The 14,639-nt window shown below is 39.0% G+C and overlaps 2 protein-coding genes across 2 annotated transcripts in view; one reads left to right on the top strand and one right to left on the bottom strand.

The window, feature by feature from the left end:
* Positions 1–14,639, top strand: part of LOC142543093 (transcription initiation factor IIA large subunit-like) — an 83,310-nt gene that overhangs the window by 46,267 nt on the left and 22,404 nt on the right. The window lies entirely within an intron of this gene.
* LOC142541830 (uncharacterized) lies at positions 8,872–9,249 on the bottom strand. The gene has a single exon (XM_075648286.1). The coding sequence runs from the start codon at positions 9,247–9,249 to the stop codon at positions 8,872–8,874; it is 378 nt and encodes a 125-aa protein (XP_075504401.1).

Below are 14,639 nucleotides of genomic sequence, written 5' to 3'. Positions count from 1 at the left end.
GCGGTGAGACTTCTTGGAGCTTTAGCCGGTCAGGAAAGTATACCAGTGGATGAACAGAGCGGTTGAACTGAGATATACGAACCGTAGCTGGTTTCAAGCTGACCTGTTTTTGTCAAACACCAAAATTCTAGGGAATATATTTTCTTACCAATTTCCCCCTTTTTGGTGATGACAAAACCTAGCTGTAGGGCTAAGAAACATAGTAATATTGACGAAGATATATAGAGGCGAAAAAATATTGCATTTCATTAAGATAATGAAATTACAAAGAACAGAGTAACAGTATGTTGTAAGAAAATTGCAACAAGAGTTCATTTGGACCTTTTACTTTGTTCCACTACTTTTTGTCTTGTCTCCCTTTTCTTTAATTCATGCAATTCCTTTATAACAGATATTTCTGCTTCTTGAATTGCCTTTTGTCGCTCTTTTTCCCTCTTTTTGACATCACCATGAACAAGAAATTCCATGATTTCTGCAAGTTGAGCACGTTGGGCGTCGAGGCGTTGTTCCAAATTTGATTGAAGACGTGTCATTTGCCCGATAGACCAAGGCACAAGTTAAGATGAGTAGAATTATGTTCTGCTTGCATGAGATAAAAACTTGTTTCCATAGTGGAAAGATCATTTCGGAAAGCAGTCTTGACTGATCGAAAGTCTTCCTTAAGATCAAATTGTTTTCGATTAAGAGCCAAAATGGATTGATCCATGGTGTTCAACCTGGTCAGTATCTGCTGCTGGCAGCTTTCTTCTAGATCTTCTTGTTGTTCAGGTTCACCTTCTTCATATAGTAACCTGTTTTGGAAAGAAACCAGTTGAGTGGAGAAAATCTTACCAGCAGCTTTTGATGGTTCAGGCTCAAGGAGTTCATCCGTAATGCTCTGAATAAGTTGATCAATGTTTTCAGTAGAAGCAGACGGTTTAGATCCAATGACATCCGGTTCCTCTGATTGTGCTGGCGGAGAAGTTGGTGGAGGAGATTTGCAATCATCAAGGGATTTGTCAGCTGGGTTGTATGCACTTCCTTGGGAGAAATCAACGTCTGTTCTGAAAAAGCTGTTAAATCATCCTTGGTGGGAGAACCTGGTGAAGAGACTGTTTGATCTTGAAAAGTGACAGCTTTATCAAAGTCAGATAAAAACTTCTCTGCCTCATCAACAGAAACAGTTTTAGCAGCTGAAGGATCATGTGGAGGCAGTTGGGTAGACTGATCCATGGCAGAGATTGTTCGAGACTCAGATGGAATGTCGGTGGTAATCTGATGACTCTGTTTTTCAGCACTTGGAAGGTCTTCAGGCGTGATTTTTGTAGAAAGATGCATAGTGGTTTCTTCATCACCCGGTTTGAGCTGTCATGATAAGCACTGGTGAAGAAGGTTTAGTGATTGTACCGAGAGAAATAGATGAGGAATCCTTTTTAGTAGAGATGGCTTGACACTGTTCTAAGCTCAGATCTTCATGGATGTCCATCAGAGAGTTTAACTTTGTTTGATCGTAACAGCTGGGAGATTAAGATCCTGTCGCATTTGAGCGACTCTCATAGTCAGTGAGAATGTGTCCATCTCAAGTTGAGAGATGACTGCCGAATCATCATTGGCTGTAGGACAAAAAGGGTCAAAATTATTTATTTTCAACCATATGATGATTCAGAGAGTGCTTTCTTTCATTTGAAGTTCCAGAAAATTTCGTCGTTGAAGAGCGGTTTGAATATCAGCCGTTTCTGTCCATTCCAAAATGGACCGCTCCAGCTTAGCAGCTGCTTTTATTTTGCCGGTTTGAAGTAGCGAATCAAAAGTTACATCAGTCCTATATTAACCCATCTGTCAAACATCTTTATCTTTTTCTGGACAGCCTCATTTACACGCTCGCTTGCGAGTACTATGGCCGTATGAACTGTATTGTTTTGAGGTGGATTTTCAATCATCACATGTGTGCCCTTATCTGAGGAGAGAATAATGAGAACTCCAGAGTAAGAGGACTCAATCTCTGGTTCTGTAATTTGAATCCCTTCAACTTAGTGACTGAGATTGTAGGGATTGGGGCAGGAACGAGTGGTGTAGAAAGATGTTTGACCAATCTTATCTTTGTTGGTTGTGCAGTTCTCTTTTTCTTAAGAACTTGAACAACTGGAACATCATCTTTGGACTCATCATCGGAGTTTGTTTTTAGAACCAGCTTCCTCTTGGTTTCCTTGGCAGTTGAAACGGTTTTGGATGATTTCTTTTGTTTTACAAACTCTTCCCCGGTTTCAGTCTTGATGGAGACTATCTCCTCAGCCGGTCGATTCTTTTGGATAAATTTTCAACCGATACCCAGTTGAAGAGCTTAGTTTTGTCAACTTCTATCATATCAACCGGTGGAACCTCGGCGTTGATCAGCATGTGGCAGATTGGAACTGCAAACCCTTGTGATTGGTTTTCTTTATTGATCATGGCTACCAAGATGTTAAATAACACATCAGACCAATTTATCCGTAGTTCGGAGGAAATGATGTCATAACAAGAAATTTCTCCAAGGTTATTTTATCATATGCACCAGCCTTGGCAAGTAGTCTTTTTGCCACAATATCAGCCAACAGTCTGAATTCAATCTTTAAATCGCGTTTCTGACATGTTGGATGAGAGATTGGAGAGTCCGTGTTTGAGAAAGTACTTCGCCAAATGTCGATATTTCCATCTGGAAGTGTTGGGAAATCAGTAACTCCATCTGTGGGTAAGCTGAACAATTCAGCAAACATCTTCTGGGTGAACTGGAGGTTTTGTTTTGAACCGCACAAATAATTTCTCCGTTCTTCATGTGAGCGGAGTCAAAAAATTCCTTCAGTAGTGTGTCTGAGTATTTGTAGCTGCAGCCCAGAAAGGAGCGAAGCCCATAATGTTCTATTGTGCGAAACATGACTTTCATCGATTCGTTGGGCATGGGCATGGAAAATATTGACGCGAAGTTAATAGCGACTGTGTTCTGAGCAATTGAGGCAGCCATTTCCTTGATTTACCGAGAGGGTTTGAATTTTCAGCACTTGCAAGTTAAGCTTAAACGCGATCAAGTAGAGAATAGCAAGGTAAGACTTAGTGAGGGTGCAAGTGTGGAATATGTATGTGCGGTTCAGATAATCACTAGTCAGTCCACGTGGAGGACTGTTAGTAGAGAGAAATTTGTAAGTTTTGAAAAATTTGGGCGGCGATAAAATAATTAATTTGAAATGTCAAAAGTAAAAACTGTCACGTCAGTCAGAAGCAATCGAAAAGTTTGAGTAATTTTTACGAAATGACGTGGAAGTATTGTGCCCAAGTAAAATGAACCGTATGAGTAATGTAGTTAGGAAGAAACGGTTGAGAAGTCTTTTAATTAATGAATAACCATTTTTCCCCCTAAACATGTGGATTAAGAACTAATCCAGAATGGTGAACCGTCGATGGCTTAGACAGAAAAGTCTCTTGAAATCCTAGTGGCTGTCGATATGAGAGAGAGAGAGACCCTTCATATGATATTTCATCTATAAATACAGGTAGAGGGATTAGTTAAACAATATATCAAGATGGCGAAAGCAGGAAGTTCAAGTGAGCCAGATCTTGTGAAAGAATTTATGGAATCGATGATAGCTTCCCGCAAGGCTGCTTTTGAAGATAGCATTTTTGAGAAGATGCTGGCGGTCTGGACAAAGGGTCCAGGAGCTTCAGTCCTCTCTTGATAGAGGACTAGGTGCTACCTCTAAGGAGATGGCACTTCTGATGAAGTAGCAGTGACTACTTTATGTCGCTGATGCATCATACGTCTTCTCTGATGATGGCGTTTACCTTCTCATGCTCTTAAAGAGCAGAGGACTCTGAGGAAGATTGCTTCCTCAGATGACTTTTTACGTACCTCCACCGTAAGCTGACCGCTTGGTTGCGCAACTAGTTGAGGTCAGTAGAAGATGAAGTTAGGGATGTACAATGCCTACTGTTTGTTCAATAAAATATTTCTATTTTGTATTACCGACTGTCTCTTTATATTTCCATTTATTTCTTGCAGTACAAACTAAACAAACACAAGAACTAAATACATCAAGATAAATCAATTAATCCAAGCATATTGCGAAAATGAGAAAACTTAGCCTCTAGTAATGGTTTGTGAAATATCGGCAGTTTGTTGATCCGTATGAACATATTCAAGCCGTATTTCTTTCTTCATGACGTGTTCTCGGATGAAGTGATGTCTGATATCAATATGTTTTGTCCGAAAGTGCATAACTGGGTTGTATGTGATTGCTATTGCGCTGGTGTTATCGCAGAAAATGGGTGATTCAGTAGCTTGGATGCCATAATCTTTTAATTGTTGTTGTATCCAAAGCATCTGAGCACAGCAACTTCCAGTTGCAAAATATTCTGCTTCAGCGGTTGATGTAGCAATTGACGTTTGTTTCTTACTAAGCCGTGAAATCAACCGTTCGCCTAAAAATTGACATGAACCGCTTGTACTCTTTCTGTCGACTTTGCACCCCGCATAATCTGCATCTGAATATCCTACAAGATTAAGACTTGAATCTTTGGGATACCAGAGACCCACATTAGTAGTTCCTTTAAGATATTTAAGTATACGTTTAGAGGCAATAAAATGAGATTGCATATGTTTAGCTTGAAACCGTGCGCATAAACAAACCGCAAACATAATGTCCGGTCGACTGGCAGTCAAGTATAGCAAAAGAACCTATTAACCCTCTGTACATTTTTGTGTCCACAGATATTCCCCATTCATCTTTATCCAGTTTAATTGATGAGCTCATTGGGTGGAAGCTTGAGAGCAATTTTCCATGCCGAATTTCTTAGCAATATCTCGAGTGTATTTGGCTTGATTGATAAATATTTCATTTTCGGACTGCTTGACTTGCAGTCCTAATAAGTAATTTAATTCGCCCATCAGCTTATCTTCAAATTGCTCCTGCATCATCTTAGAGAATCTCTCACATAGCTTAGGGTTAGTGATCCAAAAATAATAGTCGTCCACATATATTTGTACAAAACAATAAATGATCATTTTTTGAGAATGTAAACATGTTTTATCAACCGTTCCAATTGAGAAACCATGTTCAAGCAAGAATTTTGTTAATGTGTCCATACCATGCTCTCGGTGCCTGCTTTAGTCCATACGGAGCTTTGTCCAGTTTGTAAACATAATCAGGAAAAGTGTGATTAATAAACCAGGTGGTTGTTTACATGAACTTCTCATTTAATAATCCATTCAAAAATGCAGATTAACATCCATTTGATATACTTTGAAATCCTTAATGCTGCAAATGCCAGAATATTCTTATAGCTTCTAACCTGGCGACAGGGGCAAAGATTCATCAAAAGTCTATACCTTCTTCTTGTCTATAGCCCTGATCTACAAGTCTAGCCTTGTTCTTATAATCAAACCGGTTTCATCCATTTGTTTCTGAATACCCATCTAGTTCCAATCACATGAGTGTAGTTAGGCCGAGGGGACTAGATGCCAAACTTTACTTCTTTCAAACTGATTAAGTTCTTCTTGCATGGCCTCTATCCAATTTGAGTCAAGTAATGCATCATCAATTTTCTTAGGTTCTATCTGAGAAACAATGCAGCATACATAACTTCATTTATCATTTGATTTCTAGTTTCTAAGAGGAGCAGTAGGATTACCGATGACCAGCTCAAGTGGATGATCCTTTTTCCACTGGAGACATGGTCCATATGGATTTAGCTCGGTGGTTGAATAATTCCTTCTTCTTGCTCCAGTGCTCTTCCATCTACATTTGTTGGATGTCCTCTGGTTCGTTTCACCTGTTGACTTTGTTCTTGAGCGGTTGGATTTTTTTGATGTGATTCCCCTATTTTCTCAGATCTACCTCATCATCACCTGCTTGCTTCAAGGTTAGTTGCATCAAAATTATTTATTAAATCATGTATACTGTTACTACTGTTGTCATGACATATAGATGATTCATCAAATACAATGGTATAGATTCTTCAACAGTGAGAGTTATTTGTTATACACTCTGTATGCTTTGCTCACTGCTGAATATCCTAAAAAGGTGCCATTATCAACTTTAACATCAAAAGCGGTGAGAGTGTTTTGCCATTAATGTGAATGAAACCACTTGCAACCAAAGATGCGAAAGTATCCAACTTCTGGCTGCTTGCCGGTCCAAATTTCATATGGAGTTTTCTCATTTTTTTATTGATCATGGACCGTGTTTTAAGTATAACAGGCTTGTGTGATGGCTCAGCCCAGAACCTTTGTGAGGATACCAGATTCAACTAGCATGGTTCTAGCTGCTGTCCTTCAATGTGCGGTTTTTCTTTCAGCAACTCCGTTTGTTGAGGTGATCTTGCTGCTGATAATTCATGTTTTATGCCATGATCTTCAAGATAGGATGACAGGAATCAGTTAGAAATTCAGTTCCTCTGTCACTCCTGATTCTGTCAACTCTTCACTTTTCTCGTTTTGAAGTCTTTTGAGCAGCTTGATTAGATGATCAGCAGTCTGGTCTTTGGAGTTTAGAAATGTTACCCATGTAAATCTGGAGAAATCATCAATTACTATGAGAGTGTATTTCTTTCCCCCCTAAGCTTGTTACGGGTATTGGTCCGAACAAGTCCATATGAAGAAGTTCCAGGAATCTTGCTGATGAGTTTTCTTCCTTTGCTCTTGAATGTTGATCGGACTTTTTTACCTAACTGACAAGCATTGCAAATTCTATCTTTGGCAAAATCATGTTAGGCAATCCAGATACTAATTTAAGTTTGCTGATAGTGGCAATAGATTTGAAATTAAGATGATTGATCGTTTATGCCAAAGCCAATTTTTATTTCCATTTAAGGCGACAAAACAGGTGGTGCGCTAAGACAGTCATCATTCCATTTAACTTTGTATGTATTTTGCTCTCTATGACCAGTTAACATGATATTACCTGAAGCGGTTTTGACATACATATGAGTTTTTGAAATTCTACAGTGTAACCACTGTCACATAGTTGGCTATGTTTATCAGGTTATAACATAGATTTTCTACAAGAAGTACATCTCTAATAATAATTTTGCCGTGGATAATCTTACCCTTACCAACAGCTTTACCTTTAGAATTGTCACCGAAGGTGATTGTTGGACCTTTGTAGTTGATTACTTCTGACAGGAGATCTTTGCTTCCAGTCATGTGTCTAGAGCAGCCACTATCCAAGAACCAGATAGATTCTTCCAGCTCCTTTTTCTTTGTTGCCTTTCATTATTGAAAAGAGATTGGTACCCTTTTCTATTTGGGTCCTGAGTTTTAGCCCTTAGGGATCCACGCTTGAATTATCCTGAAGGATTTTTCATGATGTGTCCTAAAGTATGTGCAGTTGTGTGGATAATCAGTGGTGTAGTGTCCTTTTTCCTTTCCAGTATGTTTTTCGATCATCTGTCATTGTCACTCAATCTATACTCTTTTGAACAGGTCGGCTGTTGTGGTAATGGTTAGGTCTAGTTTTTAATGATTTCCAGTTGACCCTGACTTTCTGCTGGCCCAATCTGAACCGTTGTGAGCGGTTTTGTTTGGCCTGCGTCTGAGCCATGATCTGTTGGTTTTAGCATTCTCAATTTTGACGTATCCTAAACCATATCGCCTTCTGTTATTTTCAAGATTTGCATTCTGAGTGCTTGATCTTCAGTCTTATCATGTTCATATATACTAGATCTGACAAATTTAATTGGTTTTAAACTGTCTTTTTCTAGTAGCGGTTGAGTTGATGCTCTAGAAGTACTGCATTCATTAATGCTATAGCCTAGCCGGTTCTGTCTCCGGCTGGCTTCTGCATTTCCTGCATCTTATTCAGAGAAACAGAGGACTTGTTCAAGTGTTGACTGTATTTATCAATCGTTTGTTTTCTTTCAAAGTGGCATAGAACAATCTTCGCAGATCATCATTCTCAGCCGTTAGCAGACTTAACTTTACTTTCAAACCGTTAACCTCTTTTTGCTGTGAACAGCTAGAGAGAGTTAACTTGTTTTCCAAGTTTTGTTTTTCTGTTTTGGCTTCCTTGAACTGCTGTGATAGCCTCTTAAACTCATTTACCATGTCGTAAAGTGCGGTGACAATCTTCTCGTGTGAATTCATCAGAGTTAAAGTAAATACCATTTCATCAGTAGATTCTTGATCTTCTTTGGCCATGACACACTCTACTTTCTCATCTTCGCTCTCACTTGAAGATTCTTCATAAATAGATTTTTCAGATTCTGATTCAGCCAATTTGCCTTTATCTTCTTCTGCAACTAAGACTCGCTGACTCTTCTTTTTGATGAATCTTTTGTTGTCTGTAACTCGTCTTCTGTCACTTGATTTCTTTTCATCTTTTCTTGGCCTGTTGCATTCTGCAATAAAGTGTTCTTTTTTCACAGTTAAAACAAGCTTGACCATCATCAGTATGGTCCTTGTTGAAGTGAGGTTTATTCATCTGTGATTGATTCTTATGCATGAATTTACTAAATTTTTTAACGAATAAAGACATGGCTTCATGCTTCATTGCTTAATTGCTCGGCCGATTTCTTACTTGAGGACTCTTGACCGGAAGAGTCACTATGATAGCTGGCAGTGCCTTTGTTTGTTGATGTGGATGGGTTCTTCAGTTCGTATACCAAGCTCAAACTCATAAACTTTAAGATCGGCGAATAGGTCGTGAAGTTCCAGCTTGTTCAGATCCTTAGATTCTCGCATTGCTATGGTCTTTACGTCCCATTCTCTGGGAAGAGCTCGCATAACCTTTAAAGCAATCTCTCTGTTGGAATATTCTTTCCCGAGTGAGGTGAGTTCGATGATGATATTGCTGAACCGTTCGTCAAATTCTGCAAGAGTTTCTCCTGGCTTCATCTTTGCGTTGTCAAACTTCTGTATAGCCACAGTCAACTTATTTCCTTAGTCTGATCATTGCCTTCGCATAGTTGATTAAGTTTTTCCCATATTTCCTTCGCAGTAGTGCAGGTCTTGATTTTGGCGAACATATTCTTGTCCAGAGTTTTATAGAGAATATCTTTCGCAACGTTATCCAAATTTGCCTTCTTTTTATCCTCAGCTGTCCATTCAGATCTGTGCTTTTCAACCATCTGAGGAGCACCTTCATTTGTTGTTGCAGCTGTATTCACCTTCAGAATTCTCATTGGCCCGTCAGTGATGACATACCACATGTCGTCATCTTGGGCTGCTAAATGTGCATGCATGCGAATTTTCCAATCGTCATAATCTTCTTTATAGAGCATTGGAATTTTATTGAAAGAAGCCATAAGTGATTGAAAAGATGTCAGTGTTTGAGAAAATCCCGCTCTGATACCACTTGTTGGGATCGAAAAAGAGTTTAGAGGGGGGTGAATGAACTCTTTCAAATTTTCTTTCCAAAAATTAGTTTTCAAACGTTTTTAGGGTTGAAAATTCTTTCTCAAACGGTTGGAAACTTGAACCACTAATGAGTGCGGAAAACGGTTCACAATTCCCAATAGACAGTTCAAACATTTTTAGCAAACTTAACAAATTGCGGTTGGAAAAGTAAGAGCTTGCAAGAAGTAAATAACACAGGATTTTTATGGATGTTCGGAGATTGAATACTCCTACGTCACCTCTTCTTCCTTTTCCAGGAAGGATTCCACTAAAAGACTTTGGCTTTACAACGTATTTGCAACAGCCCACTCCAACCATGACTTATCACATTGCTTGTATTGGAACTCTTAGTGATCACTTTACACTTCTGGATATTAAGAACACTCATTCACCAGACATCAAGACTTGATCTAATAACCAAAAGGTTACTGATGTGAATAAACAATTTGTTTTGAGTAGCACGAAATTGATCCTTAGACGATCGAGTATAATGCTGTTTAAAGCGTGCTTGAGAGAGCGATGAAGTATGTAAGATTGTGGTAGCGCTCTGAGATCTTTTTGTGTATGCTAGCAACAAGATTTTTCAGCTGATCGATCAAGTGTTTTTGCTAGCACCCTCCTCTGTTGATATATAGACGATCTTCTTAACGGTCGGAAAGGATGCATCAACGTTAACTTGCTCCAATGAACAGATGTGTTGCTGTCAACTTGATGAGCATTTAATGATCTTTCATAGACGCATTTAATGTTCCTTTTGCTCGGCATAGTTCTGAAGCGATTTTCCTGAAGAGTTCATTTTATGGTAACATCTTCTTTAATCAGAACTGGAAGTCTATACTTGGTCTACCCTTTCTGAGACAAAGATATAAATGCATATCATTTTTGGAACTGATGAAAGTATATGTTGACTTCAAGACGATGTAATATTTTGAATGTATGAAGTCGGTCAGAGAATGTCTTCGAGCAATAAATAATCTTCTTTAATGATCCGGTTCTGAGAATCATTAAAGTCCAAGCTGAATCTGCTAACGGTCTGAAGTAAGCGGTTGAGACTTCTTGGAGCTTTAGCCGGTCAGGAAAGTATACCAGTGGATGAACAGAGCAGTTGAACTGAGATATACGAACCGTAGCTGGTTTCAAGCTGACCTGTTTTTGTCAAACACCAAAATTCTTGAGAATAATATTTTCTTAACATATCACCCCCAATGAAGCAAAATTGTTTGTTTCAAGAAATGCCACCTTTCTGGAAAAAGAATTTCTATTAGATAGAAAAGGCAATATGATAGAACTTGAAGAATTTCAAGAAACTCCCTCAACTATAGAACTTTAACCTAATCTCCAATAACTAGTAGTTGAAGTACAAGCTCCTAGAAGGTCTGATAGGGTTATCAGACCACTTGCAAGATACCTGCAACAACCCAAAGTCGAGCTCGATTTTTCCGGGAAGTCGGTTTTGGACAAACAAGGAGTTTAAAAAGATCAAAATATTATTTTATGGAAACTTATTTTATAAATTTTTATGTTTTTATTAAATAAGTGTTATTGGGCCCAATTTAATTAATTTAAGTAGGCACAATTACCCTTAAGCTTGCAAGCCCAAAACCAAAGCCCATTAGCATACAATTAAATCTATAGATAAATAAACCTAGGTCTTTTATCACCACAATATCATCACCATCAGCAGTCGTAACACACCATACACACACTTCATAAAATTCGAAATATTGAAGAAGAAAGAAGGCTAGGAGTTCGTCATTATTCGATCGTCTAATGTCGCACCCTAGCCGAATATCGTATATTCGAGCGTTATAAACATAACGACGCATTTTCTAAACCCTTTCAAACATCATTCAAATCATTATGCATGATTTAATTGTTTATGTGTGAAAAAAAATAGGGTTTGAATATTTTTACGGTAGAACGTTTATTTTCAAAAATACGATGTTTTACGCTTTTATGAAAAACGTTTTGAATCCAACGGACACGCTGCCAATACATGATAAAAATATGGTTAAATTGTGATTGAACATGATAAAATCAATAGGAAATGGGCTGGAACCGTAGGACACAAGGGAAGAGAAGAACTGTGAGTTTTTTTTAAGAGGTTTGTGTGCTTGTTGAGGTTCAAGGTTCGGTTCTTATGCATGGGATCCTGGGGCTCGACCATGGCTGGGGGTTGTGTCCTAAGGGTCATGGCTAGGTCCAAGGAAGAATCCTACCATGGCTAGGACTCGTGGTTCTCGCTAGGGAAGAGTCCACGAAAGCTAGGACTCTCCCCAAGACTTCTCGATATCAGCTGCTGTACAGGGTGCTGTGGCTTGGTTTGGGGCTGGCCTAGGTGGTCTATCAGGGTCCTAGGATGATAGGCAGGGGTTGGGCCAGGGGATGGAATAGATGGGCTGGCTGCTGGTTCGAGAAACGTGAGGGAAGCGCAGGCAGAGAGGTGTACGCGCGAGGCTGTTGTCTTGGTGCAGAGCTTTGTGCGCGGCTCAAGGGCTTAGGATGGGGGTGGCTTGAATCTGGGACTTGTCTAAGGTTAGTGAGGGTCCGAGGCGGTCGCTGGTTAAGTGGTTGGAAGAGTCCTAGTGTCTCTAGGATCCTTGGGCGTGAGATGCAACCAGCGTGCAGCAAGTGTCTATTGTTCGGGTGAGTTTGAGCGAGCTAGGTGCTGGTTATTTGGACTGGGATTAGTCAAGATGTCCCTAGATGGGTTGGCTCGTGTTGGCTGAGGTGGCTCAGGCGTGGCTCGAGTATTTTGGGAGATGGCTCGGTGTGTTTGATAATGTGCAAATCCGAAAATAATAAGACTAAAATTGGAACTGTGGGTCCACGGGTGTGGTTCATGGCTCACAAGGGTAGAAAAAAAATAAAAATATGTTTAAAATTTGGGGTTAAAATAATGAGTTTTGGATTTATCCGAGATTTAATCACCGCACGAAACGTTAATTGAAGAATTAATTGAAAAGCCTAGTTTTAAGCTTTATAAAATTATGAAAAATTATATTTAAACTAAATAATTATTTAGAATAAGCCCATGTCATTAAATGTGAGAAAAAGATAAAATCGAGAATTTTACGTCCAGGGGCAAAACAGTAATTTACACTTAGGAAAATACGTAAACTATGACAGCGTCTCGAAGGATCATAATGCTTGTAAAATAATATTCTATGATTTAAAATGATGATTTTGATGATAATATGTTATTTTATTATTTAAAGAAAATGAGAAAATATTTTAAGGGATGTGAATTGACTGTGACATATGATATATGATTTGTGGGGATCCGTTTATGTTGAGGACGGTGAACTTACAATTTTATGGGAATTTCGTAAGGAAAAAAGGCCCCAGAGGGAGCCCATTTACGGGAAAATGCCCCAGAAGGAACCCATTTTTGGGAAAAGGACCAGAGAGAACCTCGACGATCGTATTTCCACGGTGGAGCCTAGTACACACCCTCATGGGCCATGTGGAGTGAAGACTGATCAGTCGACCGGAGGATAAAAGCTAGTCACTTTAAATATCAAACTTCACCCAAAATGATTTATGATTAAGGGTTTTATGATTAAAATGATTTTATGATATATGATTTGATGATGATTAAAGCTATTTTTAAATGATTTTTAAAATTATTTATTTATGCTCAAAATGATTTTAAATGGTTTATTTATGTTCAAAAGATTATTTTAAAAAAAGTATGATTTTTAAATGCATGTGATTGTATAGTATTATTTGTTATCCATGTTTAGAACGTGCTGAGTCTTTGGACTCACTAGGTTTGTATGATGCAGGATTTGATGATTTATGGAGCCGATGAGATTGAGTGGATCGAGTGCAACAGTACACACCCGAGGGCCTTTAAGTTTCTGCACTAGCTTGATATTTATTTAAAGATTTATGCTAATGATTTTATTAAAGATATTTTTTATGCTTTATTTATTGTTAGTTGATCTTTGCGAATGTCGATTTAGGAGTTTTGGTTAGTCGATGATTTAAGATTTATTTTATGCACTTGATATTTAAATTGTTAAATTATTATGATTGTTAGAAATGTAAGTTATTTTATTTAGTATTTTCGAGTTTATGATTTATGGTTAGAAAAAATTCGAGGTCGTTTCAGTTGGTATCAGAGCCAAGGTTTTCCCAAAGGGTTGTGTACTGTCACTTCGAGAAGCTCAAGAAGTCACGCCTCAAATATGTGAGTTTTTACTACTTTATAATTTATATGCTTTAAATGTTTATATGATGCATTATATAAATGTTAGTTGCATGAAAAACCTTAAATGCATGTTAGTTACGTGGTTTGGACGATGTATACAGAGATGCATCCTAGAAGAATTTTGCATAGGACTGATGAGGTTAGATAGGAGGAGGGGGTTCCACAGCCTCCACCTATTCAGATGCTAGTGCCTGTATACTAGCTGGTATGGCCCGTTATTAGAACAACATGTAGGGAATGGAGCAATGATTAGACTAGAGGCTGCTTATGAGCGTTTTAGGAAGATGGACCCCGAGGATTTTCATGGCACTACTGATCCATTCATTGCTGAGGGATGGATTATATATTTAGAGGTGATCTTCCGTTACATGGAGATGGCGGACGCTGACCAGTTCGTGTACCATCTATCTGTTGAAGGATAAATCTTCCTTATGGTGGGAGGGAGCGGAGCGTGGAGTGAATATGGTGACAATGACTTGGGAGGAATTCAAGAGGGTGTTCTATGCCAAGTACTTCACATCTGATGTTCGTTCTAGGCTTAAGAGGGATTTATGAGTCTCCGTCAGGGGGATTGGTCTGTTGCCGACTTTGTGCAGAAGTTTGATAGGGGCTGTCATTTTGTGCCCTTGATTGCCAATGATGCTGCTGAAAAATTACGACATTTTCTAGATGATTTGAGGCCGACTATCTGACGTGATGTGATGCTTGTCAATCATATTGATTATACTACTGCAGTTGCCAAAGCTTTTAGAGCCGAGCAGTCACTTAAAGATATAGATTGGGAGATGCAGCGAAAGAGGAACCGTGCTCAGTAAGCTAGTCAGAGTGATAAGAATTCCTATGTGGGGACCACCAAAGCAACCAGAGCCACCAAAACCACAAGGGCAACCACCAAGAGGAAATGTTCCGAAGGCTGATGACAAACCACTGTGCAAGTTGTGCAATCGCCCACATTCTGGCAAGTGCATGTGGGGCACTACAAGTGTTTCAAGTGCGGAGAGTTGGGACACCAGGCTGTGGAATGCCAAAGCCTAGGAAACCCATGACTGGAAGAGTCTATGTGATGCAAGCTGAGGAGGCAGA

Source organism: Primulina tabacum, chromosome 4 (genome assembly GCF_025594145.1).
Source record: "Primulina tabacum isolate GXHZ01 chromosome 4, ASM2559414v2, whole genome shotgun sequence".
NCBI lineage: Eukaryota > Viridiplantae > Streptophyta > Magnoliopsida > Lamiales > Gesneriaceae > Primulina > Primulina tabacum.
The sequence above is the reverse complement of the archived record's forward strand: the minus strand, read 5'-3'. Positions and strand labels throughout refer to the sequence as shown.